The sequence below is a fragment of the Capra hircus genome, chromosome 4, assembly GCF_001704415.2.
Source record: "Capra hircus breed San Clemente chromosome 4, ASM170441v1, whole genome shotgun sequence".
Taxonomy (NCBI): domain Eukaryota; kingdom Metazoa; phylum Chordata; class Mammalia; order Artiodactyla; family Bovidae; genus Capra; species Capra hircus.
Genome location: NC_030811.1, coordinates 17,479,500 through 17,498,777, shown reverse-complemented (window position 1 = coordinate 17,498,777; position 19,278 = coordinate 17,479,500). Strand labels below are relative to the sequence as shown.

At 37.0% G+C, this 19,278-nt stretch overlaps 1 protein-coding gene across 6 annotated transcripts in view; it reads left to right on the top strand.

Annotated features, from left to right (window-relative positions):
• The window catches only part of LOC102172789 (putative RNA-binding protein Luc7-like 2), a 55,742-nt gene that overhangs the window by 20,875 nt on the left and 15,589 nt on the right, over positions 1-19,278 (top strand). For all 6 annotated transcript variants that reach the window (XM_018046881.1, XM_018046879.1, XM_018046882.1 and 3 more), the window contains 3 exons: positions 11,513-11,611; positions 14,368-14,478; positions 17,277-17,420. In XM_018046881.1, the coding sequence (XP_017902370.1) occupies positions 11,513-11,611; positions 14,368-14,478; positions 17,277-17,420 (354 nt within the window). The remainder of the gene's footprint in view (positions 1-11,512; positions 11,612-14,367; positions 14,479-17,276; positions 17,421-19,278) is intronic.

The window sequence follows — 19,278 nt, the reverse complement described above, 5'->3', positions numbered from 1 at the left end:
TTGGGGAAGGAAATGGCAACCCACTCCAGTGTTCTTGCCTGGAGAATCCCAGGGACGGGGGAGCCTGGTGGGCTGCCGTCTATGGGGTCGCACAGAGTCAGACACGACTGAAGCAACTTAGCAGCAGCAGCAGCAGCAGCACAAGTAGGACATGGAACAAGTGTTTTTCAGAACAAGCTTTAAGTTTCAAAAATTAATGATTGTGGAAAAAAGTGTTATCTTCTCGTGGATAAGGGGTGTATCTTGATTTTGAATTACTTACCAAAACATGACAGCAGTGGTTTCCCATGCATATGTGAAAAAGTCTGTAGATGATTTAAATAAACTCACAGCCTTTCCTCTGGAAAGGGTTTGTTTTTGGACACTTTAAACATTTTTAATCAAGTGTTTTTTGTTTTTTGTTTTTTTAATTGGAGGCTGATTACTTTACAATATTGTATTGGTTTTGCCATACATCAACATGAATCTGCCGTGGATGTACATGTGTTCCTCATCCTGAACCCCCCTCCTACCTCCCTCCCCATACCATCCCTCTGGTAAGCAAGTGTTTTTAACATTAGGTTCCCAAGTGATCTAGTGGTTAGGATTTAGCATTCTCACTGCCATGGCCTGGATTCAGTCCCTGGTCAAGGAACTGAGATATCCCTTAAGCTGTGGTGGCATGGCTAAAATGAAAAAAAAAAAAAAAGGAAAGCAAAATAAAACACGTGCCTAGATTACTAGCTTGAAATTTTTCCCCCTAATTTCTGTGACCCCCAGTTTCTAGAGCTTCCCAATTTGTGAAACTGCCAGATAACCTAGGTTTTTAGCAGAGTTGGCTTTTGAGGTGTTCTTACATTATCAAAGTTGCTGTTTGTATTTTAGTTTCGGTTTCTTACAGAAAGTGCCTTACAGTAAAGCCTAGGAAAGCAGAGGCACATTAAGAGCTTCCCAGTGAATAATTTGATCTTTACTGCCATGCTTCAAAAACCTAGTCCTTTTTATGGCTGACTAATAATATTCCATTGTATGTATGTAGCACAACTTCTTTATCCATTCATCTGCTGGTGAACATCTAGGTTGCTTCCATGTCCTAGGTATTGTAAATAGTGCAGTTCTGAACATTAGGGTACATGTTCTTTTTCATTTGTGGTTTTCTCAGGGTATGTGCCTAGTAGTGGGATTGCTGGGTCATATGATAGTTTTATTCATAGCTTTTTAAGGAAACTGCATACTATTCTCCATAGCGGCTGTATCAGTTTACATTCAGGAAATTCAGCCCTTAACATTCAGGGAGTTCAGCCCAGTACAGTGCGACAGGGATAGGAATGGGGAATGGCCTGGGAGGCTCAGGAGGGAGAGGGAGGGGTCATAAGTGTACTTGTGTCTGATTCACACTGTTGTATGGCAGAAGCCAACACAGTATTGTAAAGCGGTTATCCTGCAATTAAAAAAAAGAGAAGCCCAGTCCTGGGGACTTCCTGGCAGTCCAGGTGGTAAGGAATTCGCCTTCAAATGCAGGGGGTGTCGGTGCAGTCCCTTGAGACCAAAAAATGAAAACATGAAACAGAAGCAATGGTGTAACAAATTCAAAAGACTTAAAAATGGTCCACATTAAAAAAAAATAAAATAAAATTTGAAACCAAGTCCTGAATATAATTTGGAGTATTGTTGACTTGGAATATGAATACCCTGAACTGTTTAGCTTCAGGTGGTTCTGTCCTTAGGAAATAACCGTTTTCTATTGTTCTGAATAATCTTGCGGTCATTCATTTCATGTTCTTAAAATAAGTTAATATACTTCAGGCTTGTGGAAGTAATCTTTTAAAAGGAGATCGTGAGACCATCTCTGGGTTTTGTTCTACTTTATTGTCTCTGGTTAAGATCAGTCAGCATATTTGTCCATGACACTTGGATTAATGGTTAAATACAAAAGTACATATATGTAAATATATGTGCATCTATTGTGCTGATGTCCAGTCTTTGTAGATCAAATACAAACTAATTTTACTTTTCATTTTTATTCTGTGCTATTGAATCCATTTGAGGGGAAAGAATCTTCTGAAACTTAAATTTCAACTATATGTAAAAGTAGAGTTGTATACTGAACTTCATATACCCATATACCAACTTCATAAGTATTTTACACACAACTACCTTATGTCATTTATAATTACTTAATGTCCTCTTCATCCTTTTGTTTTTTGAGGTAAATCTTAACATTTTGGACCTGTCATTTAGGATAACTCTTGAAACACTATAAAGTAGCAAAGACCAGTAACTTCCAAGCAAAGAAGAATGAGGTCTGGAAGTCTTTGTTCAAGCAGATTGTTTTTAATGCCCTGGTGCTTGGTCAGTATATTTCACTGTCACATCGGTTTTTGTTTGGGGGCGGGGCAGGGTGTTTTGTGGGATCTTAGTTCCCCAGGGATTGAACCTGGACCCTCCACAGTTAAGAGTGTGGATCCTAACCCCTGAACTGCCAGGTAGTTCCCACACATTTGTTTCTCTGTACAGTGGCTCTCAATAAATTTTTATTATTTAAAAACTAGGAATCATCACTCAGTAGTCTCTTGAACTCTTTAGGTCTTTTTTAGACGTAGGAACAGTTTTATGAATTGCATTTTAACAAATCTGAATTAGTGTGTTTTCTGAGGCTATTCATTGAGAAAGGTGGGATGAGTTATAAATGCATTGTTTGGAAGAATCAGACTATGAACACTAAGCAGACATATAGTAATAAATAAAAACTTGAAACATTTTTATTGTACAGGTAATTAACTGTAGGCATCAAGTAAAATCATGAAATGTCTTATCATTGAAAATGTTTTTTTTAATGTGATGCATTCTACCTTGATGTGCTGGTGGCAAGGTCAAATGACTTAGTATAATCCTTCCTTATTTAAGAGTAGTTACAAAGGAAACTTAAAAACATTTGGTGTTTTACTCTGGTTTATATTGACTAAAACATCTTGACTATATATTACCCTATAGACATTTTTGGTCTATAAAGTCAAAAAATATAAGCATATATGTTGATGTGTTTGTATAATGCAATTTGTAAAATATCCAAATTTAGGTAGATTTTTGTGTGTTCCTACCCCTTTTGTATTTATTATTATAGTGTTTGGAACAATGAAGTTAGGCAGAGGAAGAAATAGAAAAGGACGAGCAAGAGTATCAGATTAATGAGGGGCTAGATGGAAAACGTAAAGAAAATTCACAGTAAAAATAAACAGAAAATTCTCCTTCAAGAAATTAATTTTTTTTTTACATCTCTGGGAGTGTTGCTAATTGCTGAGATCAGCATTCATTCATTAATTCACTTAACTACATGTTGAGGACCTGCTATGTGCCATATGCAGAAATGCTGGAGATAACAGAAGTATATGGGGGTTTCTCTTTCAGTGATGGGAGCTTACCTTCTAAGGTTCTTCCACAGTCAAGTGTGAAAAGAAATACTGTGATTTCAGGAATGTTGCAAGTGCTGTGACAAAAATGCATGGTTAGATCTGGGATGGTCGGCAAGGGGCTGCTCTGACAGGACGACTGGAGAAAACATTTTGATGAGATGACATTTGAAGAGTTCTAAATGTGGGGAAAAGAAGCCAGTTATTCCTGAGAGGAAATAAATTTGGCATATATTGCCTCCACTCAAAAACTTCTGGTGGTTCCCTATTATGTATTCATAGATGGTCAAAAATCTGAAAATCTTCAGTTGGATTTGTCTCTTCCTTGAATAAATAAATCAGTTTGGTCCTGTTTGGACCAGACTGATTTTTTTCATTGTTGTCACACTGCTTTCCTTGCCCAGCTTGTTCATTATTACCTATCTGCCTTTCCATGCCTGGAATAACCCTTTCTCTACAAATTTAAATCCTGCCTAGGATACTACATGTGATTGCTCTCAACCCCAGGGGAGCACCTGCCCTCCATATTACTGAGTGGTCACTTTTTTATCTTGTTTATATATATCCTTTCTCTCCTTGGTTAGATAGTCTTTGTGAGGCAAGGCCTTCTGTTTTAATTTTATCCCGTTATGTTTGCATATCTAAGATTAGAAATGGATAAGATATTTCCTACTGTATTCATCAAAAAACATTCATTAAGAAATGGTAAACAAAGAGCTTTATTTTTCTTTATCCACTCAGGAAAAGGTGAACTTGGAGGAAGAACATTCAAGTGAGAATGGGCAAAAGTAGGGAAGTGGTGGAAAAGCAGGAGCTACTTGGTGTGTTCCCAGTGGGCCCCATTCCTCTTCATTTGCCACTCACGTTTGATTTGTTAGTTTTGAGTGCCAACATTGGAATTAGGAAAGAAAAGCCTTCTTAAAACAGTCGTGGCATAACTGAAACTCGTATGCAGGTTTTGTTATTTTAAGACTTTTTCCGTAGTTTATTCAGCTTTCTCTTGTTCTTAAGCTGGGTCTTAAGGTGGGCACTGAACATGGATGGAAGAGCGAGATTTTATCAGTGTGAGGAGGAGGAAGAAAGTGAAGATGTAAAATATGAAGATGTAAACGTCAAAGTATAGATGATTTGTGTTTTGGAAAATAGCATTGGCATTGGAACTGTGCCTGGAATGGTTCAGATGCTGGACCAAGGGCTTGTGTCTGCTGTGCGCCCTGCCCTGCTGTCATGGCTCTGCTTTGCTGCTGCTTCAGTTGGTTTGTATTCCTTTTAGTACTTTGCCAGCATTGCTGTCCATTCTTAAACATTTGTTGCTGTCTGACAAGGATGTTTGTCCACCTAGTAGTGTGGTGATGATGCTTCTGAAACAGGTTTTATCATGTCATATTTCTGTCCAAGTAATCCAGCATTCTTCTCTGCCCCCAGAGAAAGTTCTGCATGTGTTGATTCACATTCAGAATCTTCCACAGTGTAGTCAGTCTGTAAGTAAATCGTACTGCAGTCCTGAAGTTCCTGGAGAAAAGAGAAGTTCTGAGAGACGAGGCGAATTTCTCAGAGTTAAATGGAGAATGAGATATGGGATAATGAGAAAATGGGATGCTTTCTGAGTTCAGACCAGGTCAGTGCCTGGTCTGTCATATTTTATTTACTACTTTGGCAATATAGTCTTCAACTATGAGGAAAAACATAAAACATGAAATTTCCCCTTGTTCATCATACCCCTCTTCCCAGAACTAAACCCTGTTAACAATTTAATGTACATCTTCCACTCTCCTTTTCTGTACATTTGCGAGTATGTGTGATGTGTGTGTTTTAACAAATAGCATCTTTGAATTTTGCTCACTTGTCGTGGAGAAGTTTCCATATCAGTGGTCTATATTTTTTAAATGCAGATACAATATTTCACAATATAGCCATTTCCTAAGTTACTTACCCAATGACTCGTAATTGTTCTTGTTTTTGGTGTGCAGTATGGCAATGAAATGCTTGTATATACGTCTTTATTTACATTTAATTCAACCATTATCCAAAAATCCAAACAAAATATTCAATCTCATAGCAGTGTCTCTTTAAAAATGGCCAAGTTGTGGGTTATGCAAACCTGATCTCTGTTGGGATTTCAAAAGAACAGTTAAAAAGCACTTAACACAATCAGCTTTGTTAAATAGTAAAACATAAAATGTTGGGAGGTTGTAAGAGAATTCTGTTAAGATCAGGTATAGTTATTTGATCAAGACTTCATGGGAAAAGTGGATTTAGGATGCAGAGGGCAAAATGCAGATCTGAATTTATCCATTTTCCCAATAATCTAAGAATTTAAATGTGCGTTAATTAAAATATCAAGAATAAGTTTGTAGAAAGAAATTATGAAGTAAATTACTCGTTAAATTTAAAAATTTTTAACTCTTCCTGTGGCTTTCATCGTAAATAGTTATTTTAGGTTAAAATAAATGACCAAACATTTTATTTTGTTCAGTTTGAAGCTCAACTATTTCAAAAGAGAAGCAGTAGCAACAGAAACTATCCGTGCACTTGGTGTTCAAAGTACTGTTGCAATGATGTTTAGACTGAAGAAAAAACATGGCTAGTATCCAGAATTGAAAATCTGCCTTGCTACACATGCTGTCCTGATAGGTCCCTGAAGTAAGCACTGAGGCTATTGGGCTGGGGGTTGGGGAGGAATTTTCATCATAACTAGGCTCTTTGAGCTCCTACGGCTTTGACCCCCAAATCTACTTTGGTGAGCTAGACAAGACTAAAGCTGAAGATGCTTTTACCCCACCATAGTGAAAAGCCCAAGTAAGTCTTCCTCCTTGGAGGAGAGGCGTGCATAGGGAAAAACAGAGAAGAGTAGCTCAAAACAGTTAAGAAGAAAGGGAGCCTCCAAAAGGACAGAATCCAAGGAGAGGCTAAGAAGACCTTCCCTCTCCAGAGTTCAGACCAGTTTTGCCCTGGTCCAATTTTGCATCTTGACCACCCTTGCTTAAGAACAGGACCCTCTGTGCCAAATGTTCTTCTCTGCCCAGTTTTGTTCATTCAATAAAGGTTAAATATTTTAAGCATTTTGATGTACAGACCCAGGTGTGTAGTGGATAAAGTAGAAAAAAGTCACTATCCTTGTGGAGCTCACATTTTGCCTTCCGTAAGTTCCCTACAAGGCATATATTCCCCCCAGCTCTACTTTCACCCAGATTCCAACTTTGCTATAGTGATATAATGGGACCTTTTTTTAGTGTTCATTTTGTTGTTGATCGACATAGTTGCTTTTCTTTTGATTGGTTGTGTGGTGTGAAGTTAAAGATAGAGGCAGGCAGGGGGCAGGGGGAGCCTGGAATTCCTGCCAAAGCATAGTATGGGTGGACAACAGAGGTTTAGGTTAAGCTCAGTGAGGCAATTAACATGTTTTTGAAAACAGATTGGAAATACAGTTATGCACAAGATAAAAATAAGGGAGATTGCTGAAGTAAAGGCAGTAGACAGCTGCTTTGACTATCAGCTGTATGCAAAGCTTTTTTAGATGTTACGGGGGATGATTGTCGACTAAAAATAGTAAAAGATAAGTCAGTACTGAAATAATTGGAATTAGCATAATAAAGCAGAAGAGGTGTTAGACCAGAAATCTCTAACCAGGTTTCCTGGTGAGTACCCTGAAGAAGTCCGTCTGTGTGCTTCAGTTCCGTTGTCTTTGGAATGGGAATAAAAGTAGATCAGCTAGTGGTTCACAACACTTGCATTAAAAACTTCTGGGGGACTTTTACATTCAGTTTTTGGAGGTTAGGGCTTGGGCCTATTTTCAGAAGCTTCTGCTGATAATGTTTAAATCCAAGTTCAGATTCAGAACTGCTCCCAAGATCAAAGACATTTACAAAGCTCTGACATCTTAACATTTGATGAAGTAAGCATAGCATGAACAACTATAGCTGTGGAAATATATGTAAATAGGATTGTTGGGATGAGTAATATTAAGATATTATTAAATCAACAGGCTAGTGTAACAGAGGGTAAGAACATTCTTTTGCCATTAACTTCTTTCATTCCTATCTTACTTTGCTGTAATTTTTTAAAAAGAGTATTAAATATTTTTCTAGTTTTTTTTTTTTTTAAATAAGCATTGCCTAATAAACAGCTTTGAGTTTCCAGACATCTGTAGAAAGTTTCAGTTGCTGTTTTTTTCTCACTGGAAAGCTCCTTAGTTTGTTAATTCATGGACTAATTAATGATTGAGAGTAAGCATTGGAGCCTGGAAAAAATCTCAGCATCACGATGACACTTTAGTAGTCCCCAACCTTTGGATACCAGGGACTGGTTTCATGGAAGATACTTTTTCCACAGACTGAATGTGAAGGACTGGTTTCAGAGTGATTCTTGTAAGGAGCAACCTAGATCCCTTGCATGTGCAGTTCACAGGCCAGTTCCCACTCCCGTGAGAATCTGATGCCACCTCTGATCTGACAGGAGGTGAAGCTCGGGTGGTCATGCAAGCAATGGGGAGCAGCTGTAAACACAGAAGAAGCTTAACTCAACTTGCCCACTGCTCACCTCCTGATGTGCAGCCTGGTTCTTAACAGGCCATGGACTAGTTCCAGCCTGGGGGTTGGGTTCCAGCCTGCTTTAAACCATTAGTATGATGACTTTTATAATGGTGGTAAATAGTCCTTATTATTTCCCAAAGGATAACTTTGAGGACATTGTCTATTTATATTTTCCCATTCATTCCTTTATATAATTAAGAACCAAGGTAATACAGTTTTGAGAACTTTTTTATTTTTTAAGATAGTCATAAAATCTTGGAGTTGGAAGAAAGACTTAACAGTTACCTGATGTTCGAATTCTTTATTGGATAGCCCAAAGAAGTAGTTGTCTAAACAGTATTTCAATCTCTGTTACCTGGAAACTCAAGTAACTGCCAAGAAAGCTTGTCCATCTTTTGAAAACTCTGAGCGTTAGAATGTATTAAGAGGACCAAAGTCTCTCTGGAGTCCCTTGGGGCCATAATACAATCTTTGTCTGATTCCATATTAAAAAGTTCTTCAGTTGACTTTTCACATCTTAATTCTCCAGTTTAGTTACATCTGTTCTCTGGCTATTTTGTAAAGCTTTGTTTTGAGACACTAATTTATTCATATCACTTTTGGAATGTGTTAGCACGCAGAATTTGTGTTTTGGAAGAGAGGGACTTGCTTTTAAACCAGCCTTCAGTAAGAGTGTTCTCACTTGCTCATATTATATCCTATAAATTACTATTGTATCACTTAAATTGATCTCAGTCATGCCACCCTGTAACCCTTACTCTTAACTAGCAAGTTTTTCAGTTTGTCTGATTTTTTGCTTATACTTGGTTATTTATAAATTTGATTTTTTGGTGTAACTGTGAAAGTGAAAATATTAGTCACGTAGTCGTGTCCGACTCTTTGTGACCCCATGGATTGTATGTAGCCCGCCAGGCTCCTCTTTGTCCATGAAATTCTCCAGGCAAGAATACTGGAGTGGGTTGCTATTTCCTTCTCCAGGGTGTTTTCCTGACCCCAGGGGTCGAACCTGGGTCTTCTGCATTGCAGGCAGATTCTTTACCATCTGAGCCACCAGGAAAGTCCTTTAGAACTTTGTGCTTCTGTCTTCATATTAGATTTAGTCTGGTATATCAGTATTTTTGAATCTTAATCCAGTGAATTCACTATCCTTTTTAGCTTGGGATATTGCACAGAATTGTTGATCATATCCTTCTATATGTCCAGGTGGTTGCAAAAATGTTAAATAGGCAGAGTCATGATAATATATACAGAGGTAAGACCCAGACCTGTGTCCTATAGATAGGTTAGTCCTGTTCGTTGATACTAGAAACTTCCCTCTTGAGTAACACTTGTATATATTTTCTTAAAGATCTGCTTTCTAAATCTGTAAAACTGAAAGACTCTCTTCTTAGCTTTCCCTAAGGTTAGCCTGCTTCCTCTCACTTTCTAGATCCAGTTGGAATGTAGCCTCATCAGAAAGGGCTTCTCTGACAACTTTATCCCAAGTAGCTTCCCCTGGTAATAGGAGTGTTGCTGTTTTGCTAGATCACTTAACATTGTTCAGAGATACAAATATGGTTTATTATTAGCTTCTCCTCTTCTAGAATGTCAGCTCCGTGAGGTCAGAGACCTATAGCTTTGTCATTTAGTACATGTCCCCTGCACCTAACATAGTGCTTGGCACAAGTTGGGTACTCAGTTGAAGGAATAATTTTACTGCTGCAATGTTTTTTTGTAGTTTTACTTTATATATAGTTTGTGTAATAAATACAAAAGGAACATTTAGCTTTTTGAATTACTGTATTCCCTTTTACCACCCTTATAGAGATTCTGTCACATTCCAGTGCTGGATAGCATAACTCCAACTGGAAAACCTGCTTTGCTCTGATCACCTTTCAGTTCAGTTCAGTCGCTCAGTCGTGTCCGACTCTTTTTGACCCCATGAATCACAGCACGCCAGGCCTCCCTGTCCATCACCATCTCCCGGAGTTCACTCAGACTCATGTCCATCGAGTCAGTGATGCCATCCAGCCATCTCATCCTCGGTCGTCCCCTTCTCCTCCTGCCCCCAATCCCTCCCAGCATCAGAGTCTTTTCCAGTGAGTCAACTCTTCGCATGAGGTGGCCAAAGTAACTGAAGTTTCAGCTTCAGCATCATTCCCTCCAAAGAAATCCCGGGGCTGATCTCCTTTAGAATGAACTGGTTGGATCTCCTTGCAATCCAAGGGACTCTCAAGAGTCTTCTCCAACACCACAGTTCAAAAGCATCAATTCTTCGGTGCTCAGCTTTCTTCACAGTCCAACTCTCACATCCATACATGACCACAGGAAAAACCATAGCCTTGGCCAATGGACCTTTGTTGGCAAAGTAATGTCTCTGCTTTTGAATATGCTGTCTAGGTTGGTCATAACTTTCCTTCCAAGGAGTAAGCATCTTTTAATTTCATGGCTGCAATCACCATGTGCAGTGATTTTGGAGCCCCCAAAAATAAAGTCTGACATTGTTTCCACTGTTTCCCCATCTATTTCCCATGAAGTGATGGGACCAGATGCCATGATCACCTTTAATCATATCTAATTATCTTCACAGCAAGCCCTTTTTTTTTTAACCCAATATGCTTCTAAAAGAATTTCATGAAAGATCTTATCAGTTGCCCAGATACATGTAAAAATGAAAAGATTTTTAGAAATTTTTGTCTCAGATACGAGGAAAGCTTCTAATTGGGTGAAAAAGTAAAAGTGTTAGCCCCCAGTCCTGTTGACTGGGGACTCTGTGACCCCGTGGACGGTGGCCCTCCAGGCTCCTCTGTCCATGGGGTTTTCTAGGCAAGAATACTGGAATGGATAGCCATTCTCTTCTCAAGGGATCTTCCTGATCCAGGGATTGAACCTGGGTCTCCCATATTGCAGGCACATTCTTTACCGTCTGAGCCACCAGGAAAGGTAAATAATGTCAAATTGGAATTCCCATAGAAGGTCCCTACTAGATTCCTTATTGAAATAAATACCTACTTGGTATAAATAAATACCAAGTAGGTATTTATTTTCCTGACATATGCTAATCATAGTGGGGCTAGATACTTACTCTTTGTCAAATTGTTACGAGTTTTAATAAATTACCTCTTTACTAGTTCACCTGGAGTCTTGTCTGGAATCCATATCAAGATTACCAGTCTGTTGTTTGAGGACTCCATCTTTATTTGAAAGTTAGAATGTTATTCATTGAGTATTGACTATAATTCAGCAGTTTGGTTTACACGTTCTGCTAGTTTGATTTTAAATTTATCTTTTTTTGTGTTAAACAACCAAGTGAAATATGTCTTGAGATAGAAGTGAGAAGCTTTTTTCAGTTTCTGACAGGCTTTTCCTTTTCTATTTGCTCTTAAGTACAAAAGTAATCATGGTTTCCATCTGTTGGTAGATAGAATTCACGTGGGTTTTTTCTGGCACCAAGTTTTATAGTTGTCTGAAATTTTGCATGATTTGAAAATCCATAAATAAAGAAGCATCTGTATGACTCAATAACTATTCTGAAGAGAACTGTGATTGTTAATAAATTTTTGAAAAAAGTGTTTTCTGTTGTAATAATATGTATCTTTTTTCCTCCTCCAGAGAATGGATCTTGGAGAATGTCTGAAAGTCCATGACCTGGCTTTAAGAGCAGATTATGAAATCGCATCCAAAGAACAAGATTTTTTCTTTGAACTTGATGTATGTCATTTTGTTTTAACAAATTAGATTAACCTTTTGCAGTGAACTATTTTGAATATAGATTGATATTTCTTAATGGAAAAGCCTCTTAGCAAAATTATCTTCTTTTGTGGTTAATATGAAGGGTGGTTTAAGGGAAGTCCACAAAGAGTCAAACACACGACTGAGTGACTGACACACACAACACACACATGAACGGTAGTACTAAATTTAGTAAGATTATGTACTTTCTAACTAACAAATCATTTTGAAAAATGTGAGATGAAACTGCATATTTTAAGAAAGTGTGTGAAAGTTGTGTAATTCATATATTGATTTGAAAATTAAGGATATTCTTCCCAAGTAGGTATTTGTGATTAAGAAAATACCATTTTGAATGTAAACAACTAATTTCTAGTGTATATAAAACCCTTTAATGATTAACTGAATTTTTATATTCATACTTGTTTTTGTATCTATAAATATACATATAAGGAGAGGGAAGATACTAAGGACGGTGTTTTACTGTGGTTTTTTCTTAATGTGTAAGAGAAGAAATACGAGAGGAAGTAGAAGATGCTATATAGGCATCTAAAAGGCTCGGCCTTGCTATGCAGACACGAGAGTAGTTGGGACTGGTTTTTAGTAGAAGACACGCTAATCAGCATTGCCTCAAGCATCCTGATGTCCATAAACCTTGTGGTGTATTTTATCAGTGAGGCAATAGATGGTTTATTTGGTTTTGGAGAAAAGTAGTAAATAGCCACCCCTCACCCCGACCTCCATTTACTTCTCTGAACTTCCAAGAATTTTTGCTAATGGAAATGAAGTCATCTATGTAAACATAATTTTTATATGGGGCTGGAGCAGTTGGGGAAATGCCTTAAGTGAATTTGTTATGATTTAACATACACTGGGCGTAAAATACTGCAGAAATTCACCAACATCTAGATGTAAGGGTGTGGGGTTTTCAATCCTATACTCCCACAAGTGTGTTTGAAACTATTTCCCATATGCCGCATAGTGTGTCGGTCACGATTTCCTTGCAGCTTTAATAAATGAAATGGAATATAAGTATAATTTTAATTTGCATTTTTATTATAAATAAGTTTGACATTTTTTCATGTATTTAAGATCTATTTATGTATCCTTTTCAGTGAACTTTCAGTGTACATTTTGTGTGTGGCGGGGGGGTGCTATTTACTAATTTTGGATGTTAGTGTGTGAGTGTGTGTGTATATGTTTTTGTTTTTGTTTTAATTTTTGCCATGTGGCATGTGGGATCTTAGCTCCCCAACCAAGGATCAAACTCACACCCCTTGTAGTGGAAGCAGGGAGTCTTAGCCATCAGACTACCAGGAAAGTCCCGGATGTTAGTATTTTTCTACTTGATTTGTACTAAATAGCACCTTACATATAATGAAAATTAGTCCCTTGTCTCAGATAATATGTTGTGGGTTTTTTTCTATTTCTTTTTTGGGAGTTGTGAGTTTTGCAAAATATTTGTGTAGTTGTGTAGTTTATTAATGGTTAAAAATCTGTTAAATTAAGTCAAAAGGCCTTCCCTGTCCTGCTGTGATAAGAATTCTGTTTCATGATTTCTTCTGGTATTTTTATGGCTTTGTTTTATGTATTTGAATCTGTGATTAAATGTATCCTGTTACAAGGAACTGAGGTATAGATCTCACTTTCTACATAGCTGCTTAGTTGACTCAACACTATTGATTAGTTCTTTTTTAAAAAATAAAATTTAATTAGAGTTAAATAACTATTTCTTTTTAATCACAGATAAAAGGTTTTACATTTTCATGAAATTCATGGGTTAAATAACCATTTTTAGAATTTAATGTGTGTCTAATTATATTTTTAAACATTGGAGTTTTGAATTAGCTGTATTTCTGTACAGTAAGATATGAAAGTCTAAATTGGTTGGGTTGGGAATACATCTTTAAAGCTTAGTTTTATTTGAACTGTAATTTATTTATAGACATACTAACATATGCCTGATAAACATCTATGTAAATACTTATGTAGATTTTTACAAAATTCTCAGTGGTTTATTCTTTGAGAAAAGAGCAATTGTTTCTAATTGTAACATTTTCATTGCGGAAAATTTGAAGAATACAGAAAAACAGATTACTAAAAATTACCCATATAGTCAGAAATCGTTAATATCTAATGTATGCTCATCAATTTTTCTAAAGCTTTTTTATTTTACAAAATTGGGCTCTTACTGCATATACCATTTTGTAACTTTATTTACAAATGAAGCATGAGCATTTTCTTAGGTCCTTATGTGTTCTACTGACACCTTTTTTAAATGACTGAAGGTTAAATTTTCTACATGTTATCTGGATATTTCCCCATTTAACACTGTGAAGAACATCTTTGAATATTAATTTCTCCATATACCTCTGATCATGTTCTTAAAATGGATTTCTAGAAGTAAAAGTCACTAAGTCAGGGCATATTGTTAAGGCTTTTGATAAAGATTACCATATTGCCTTTTTATTGAGGCTGCACTGGTTTGTGATTCCTTCAGCAAAGTATGAGAGTGGCCGTTTCCTTACCGCCTTAAATTTGCTGGGAATTTTTATGTTTGTTCTTCGTATATTTGATAGATGATGATAGTGGTTTTCAATTTGTAGTTGAACTCACTTTTATTTTTTTTTATTCCCATAATAGCATTTAAAATAATAAAGTATAATTTTTGAGGAAAGATATTTATGGATACAGTTGATTTTTCTTACAGTAGTTGTCTTAATTGAACTTTGTAGGCTATGGATCATCTGCAGTCATTCATTGCAGATTGTGATAGAAGAACAGAAGTGGCTAAGAAAAGATTAGCAGAGACTCAAGAAGAAATTAGTGCTGAAGTTGCAGCGAAGGTAAGATGTTCAATTATTTCATTAATACAAAGTAGTTTTACCTTACTATACTTTAAGGTATACTTTTTATAACTTTATTTTTTAATAATTATAGGAGATTGCAGAGACATATGTAGAAATTTTATATACTCTTCCTCTAGTCCTCCCCTATGTTAACATCCTACATAATTAATAGTGTCAAAGCCATGAAGTTGATACTGGGCCAATCCTTACATATTATTCACATTTCATTAGTTGTGCATGTGTGTGTAGCTGTATGCAATTTCATCACATGTGTAACGGGTAACTACCCCTATAATTGAGTTACTTAACTGTAGCATCACCACAGTACTCCCTCATGTTACCCCTTTATAGCTACACTCATTCCTCTGTCTCTCTAGCCCCTGGCCACCACTAATCTATTTTCCATTTCTATAATTATGTTATTTCATTGAATATTCCATAAATGGCATCATGCAGGTTGTATCCTTTTGAGATTGGCTTTTTACAGTCAGTACAACTTCCTTCAGTTTCATACAAGTTGTGTGTATCAGTAGTTCATTCTTAGGCAAAAATGTTTTGTTGTGAACTTATGCATAAAGTAGAGAGAAAAGTACAGTGAATCCCAATGAATTCAAACGCATCAGTCTTCTGCTGTTTCATTATTTGAAAAGCAAACTGTAGATGTCATATCATTTCACCTTTGAAACATAACCACAAAATTACATTCATAAAGGTAACATTTTTAATATTATCCAATACCCAGAATGAGTTCATTTTCCTATGTAGAGTTGGTGTGTTAAATCAGAGTTCAGAAGTCCACATATTGACTTTTGCTGATTTGATGGCTCACTGCTTTGTAATGTTGTGTACCATTCAATGTAGTCTGGCACATTTTATGGAAATGCAGAATGGAGACAAAGTTACCCAATAGAGTTCAGGTGACATCATTAAATGTAGCGCTCAGATATGTGTGTACAAAGTGAAATGGATCCCTTGTCTGAGGAGAGGATTATGTATAACCAACTTTTTTCTGGAAAGTTTTCTTAATATGGGGACTATAAAGATAGGTGTCCTAAAGTACAAGGGATTTCATATCTCATGGCAGGAAGAGATCCATAGCAGTTGGCTAGACCCCAGCTGTACTGGTTTATAAAGCTTTGTATTAGTTATCCATCACTACAAAAATGCTGACAGGTTACCTCAAAACTTAAAACATTAAGAATTTATTTAGCTCATGAGTCTGTGATGAGTAACTTAGGCTGATATTGACTAGGCAGTGACTCCCCTAAGCTGGGCTCACTCATGTCTTCCAGTCAGCTGGAGGCCAGAAGTCTGGCCTGAACATATTCTCATGGTGGTAGCAGAGGTGCAGTAGTATCAAGCCCCATCGTACAAGCAGTTTTCAAGCATTCCCTTATGTCATATTTGCTACCATCCTGTTAACCAAAGCCAGTTAGTTACATGGCCAAGTTCAGAGTCAGCGTATGGTGTTGTTCACATAGCAAAGGGCACAGGTGCAGGAGGGTGAAGAGCTTTGGTCACCAGTGCAGTCTTTCTGTGGCAGATACTTGAGGAAAATACCCTTTTGTTAAAGTAGGACAATAGTGGTGATACAGTTGGGAGGTTTTTTTGAGGGACAAATATCTTGGATTGAGGGAAATTTAAGGAGTCAAGGTTATTGGCACACTACTTTGTTGGGACTGGATGTCAATATAAAATCAAAACCTTTTTTGCTAATTGGCCAAATAGGCTGAATACTTATTTTGTAGCCAGAATAAAGACTGTCATTTGCCATTAAAACAATAGGAATGAACTAGATACCCATAATGGTGGTGAGGTAGTATATCAGAACCCAAGGAAAGAAATAATCCCAATGGAAAGGGATGGACCACGGGAGAAAGGTGCCATGCTAGTATACTGAATATTAGTAATATGCCACATGCGTATACGAGGCACATTTTCTCATTTCTCACAACCTTGAGAGATAGGTATTATCCCTACTTCTCAGATAAGGAAGTAGATTCAGGTGTGGTAATCTGGCCACAATTACATAGCTGTTAATTGGTTTGTCCAAAAACCAGATAGATATGTTGGACTCTAAAGCCATATCTTCACTTTAAAGAATATCCGCCAATTCATTTCTTTTACTCATATATGAGCATAGTATCTTAGGCATTGGAAATACAAAAGTGGCATACAGAGTAATGTGATATAGATAGAAGTAATTGTCATAGAAGATACAGAGATGGCACAAAGGAGGGTATGATGCTCTCTGCTTAAGTGTTTTAAGTGAGGGTGAGGTGTGGCTATTGATTGTTCACATAATAGACTGTTCAGTTGGACCTTACTGAAAGGACAGACATGCATGAGGCAGGCAAAGGAGATAATGGACGACGTCCTAGCAAGAGAGAGCAGTATGTGGAAAGTCAGAGAGGATGAAAATAACAGGGTGAGTTTGGGAAACATATAACAGATTTGTTGTGAAGTCAGAGAACTGAGATAGTTTGGAAAGATAGAGTGCCAGAATGTGGAAGAAAATGTATTTTATACTTGGAATACACTGCCAAAGCAGAAGTTAAAAAGCAGTAGTTATATTGAGATCATATTGAGATCAGTTGTCTCCTTGAACTCACTAAAGTAAAGGGAGGCAGGCTCAAAATATTCTAATGTCCACCAATTCATTTATGATATGCTCAGAAAGCATTAGTTATATTGCCTTAGAGAGCTCAAACGTCTTTTCTGAGCACTTACAAAATATTTTGAACTTTGGTACATGCTGCTTTTTATTCATGATCTTCTTTTCTGTTTCTTTCTAGGCAGAACGTGTTCATGAGTTAAATGAAGAAATTGGTAAATTGTTGGCCAAAGTGGAGCAGCTAGGAGCCGAAGGAAATGTGGAGGAATCCCAGAAAGTTATGGATGAAGTGGAAAAAGCACGGGCAAAAAAAAGAGAAGCAGAGGTAGTTTATAGTTACAGTTTATAGACCCTTAGCATCTGTACTTCCAAAGAACATATATTTAATCAGAAATTATTGAAAAGTTAAAGGAAATTTAAACCAGTTTAAAAATAAATAGCTAGTTTGTGTCATGCCAATGGGTTATATATCAAAACTAGTGGTTGTTTTGGAATTTAGAGTCATTGATCTGTTGAAGTTTATAACTGGAATTGAAATTACATAAACAACATCTCTCTCACACACAGATACACACATGCAGTACTCATATCCATGGTTACTGTGATACCCTACCCCCTTCTCCATCCTCATGCAACTATAGTATTCTCCCTTTTCTTCCTTCCTCATTACAGTCTGCTAGCACACTGGAAGCCTCCTCTCATTCTTCTTCCACAGCACAACTCATAATCTGCTATCCTGCAGACAAAGTTCTATTTTTTTTTGCCCCTCCCCCCAATATTTTTTTAGAAAATCAAATACCTTCAAATAAGATTGTACTCTCCCCTTTTGCCATAGTCTCCATTGTTCTTAACTGTATCACACTTGGGTTTAATTTTCTAGCGTTTTGAGGCAGAAGCTTAGAGCATTGATTTAGTTTAGTTTATTGATTTGCTTTTCATTTTTTACTTTTACTGAAGTATAGTTGATTTACAGTGTTGTGTTAATTTCTTGGCTTCCCAGGTGGTGCTAGTGATAAAGAAACTGCCTGCCAATGCAGGTTAGACCTAAGAGACGCTGGTTTGATCCCTGGGTCGGGAAGATCCCCTGGAGGAGGGCATGGCACCCCACTCTAGTATTCTTGCCTCGAGAATCCCTTGGACAGAGGAGCTTGGCGGGCTTCCATCCATGGGGTTGCAGTCAGACAAGACTGAAGCAACTTAGCAGGTTCAGCAAAGTGACTCAGTTATTACATTTTTTTTCTTTTCCATTATATTTTATCATGAATTATGAAATATGCACATACTTCCTGTGCTATACAGTAGAACTTTGTTGTCCATCCATACTGTACATAGTAGTTTGTGTCTGCTATTCCCAAGCTTCCAGTCCTTCCCTCCTCCATCCCCCTTGGATCATTCTTCTAAGCACAGCAATAGCATCTCACAGATTTTCATATGTTGTGTTTTTATTTTCATTCATTTCTAAATATTTGCTAATACTGCTTATGATTTCTTTTCTGACCTGTGAGTTGTAAGAGATCTGTTTAGTTTTTAATTTTCACTGATTTTAATTCTGTTGTGGTCAGAAAACATGTTGTGATTTCAGTTCTCTTAAATATGTCAGTACTTGTTTTGTGACCCTGCCTATGGCCTGTCTTAGTGAATCTTCCATTTGCACTTGAATGATACTCGGTCTTGTTAAATGAAGTATTCCGGAAATGTCCTCTGAGTCAAGATAGTTGATAGATTTTTTCAACTTATCTATATCCTGTTGGTTTTCCTGCCTACTTATTCTACTATTAATCTTTACCAAGAGGAGTGGTTGAAGTCTTATTGTGGATTTGTTTTGGATTTTTATGTCTTTTGATTAATTTAACCTTTTGTTTTGAAATGTCCTTCTCTCTCCCTATTAGTGTCCCTTGTTTTGAAATCTCCTTTGTCTGATGTTAACAAAAGATTCTAGCTTTTTTTATAAGTTGGAGTTGTATACTATAAACTCTAGAGAAACCACTGGAGCAGAAAAAGAGGTATAACTAATAGCTGAAATAAAGTGGAATCCTGAAAAAGTACTTAATCCAAAAGAAAGGCAGGAGAAAAGGAAGAAACAACAGATTAGGTATGTAGACAATAAATAGTGAGATGGTAGACTTAAACCCAGTGTATCAGTAATTACATTAAATACAAATGGTCTCAATAGTCCAATTAAA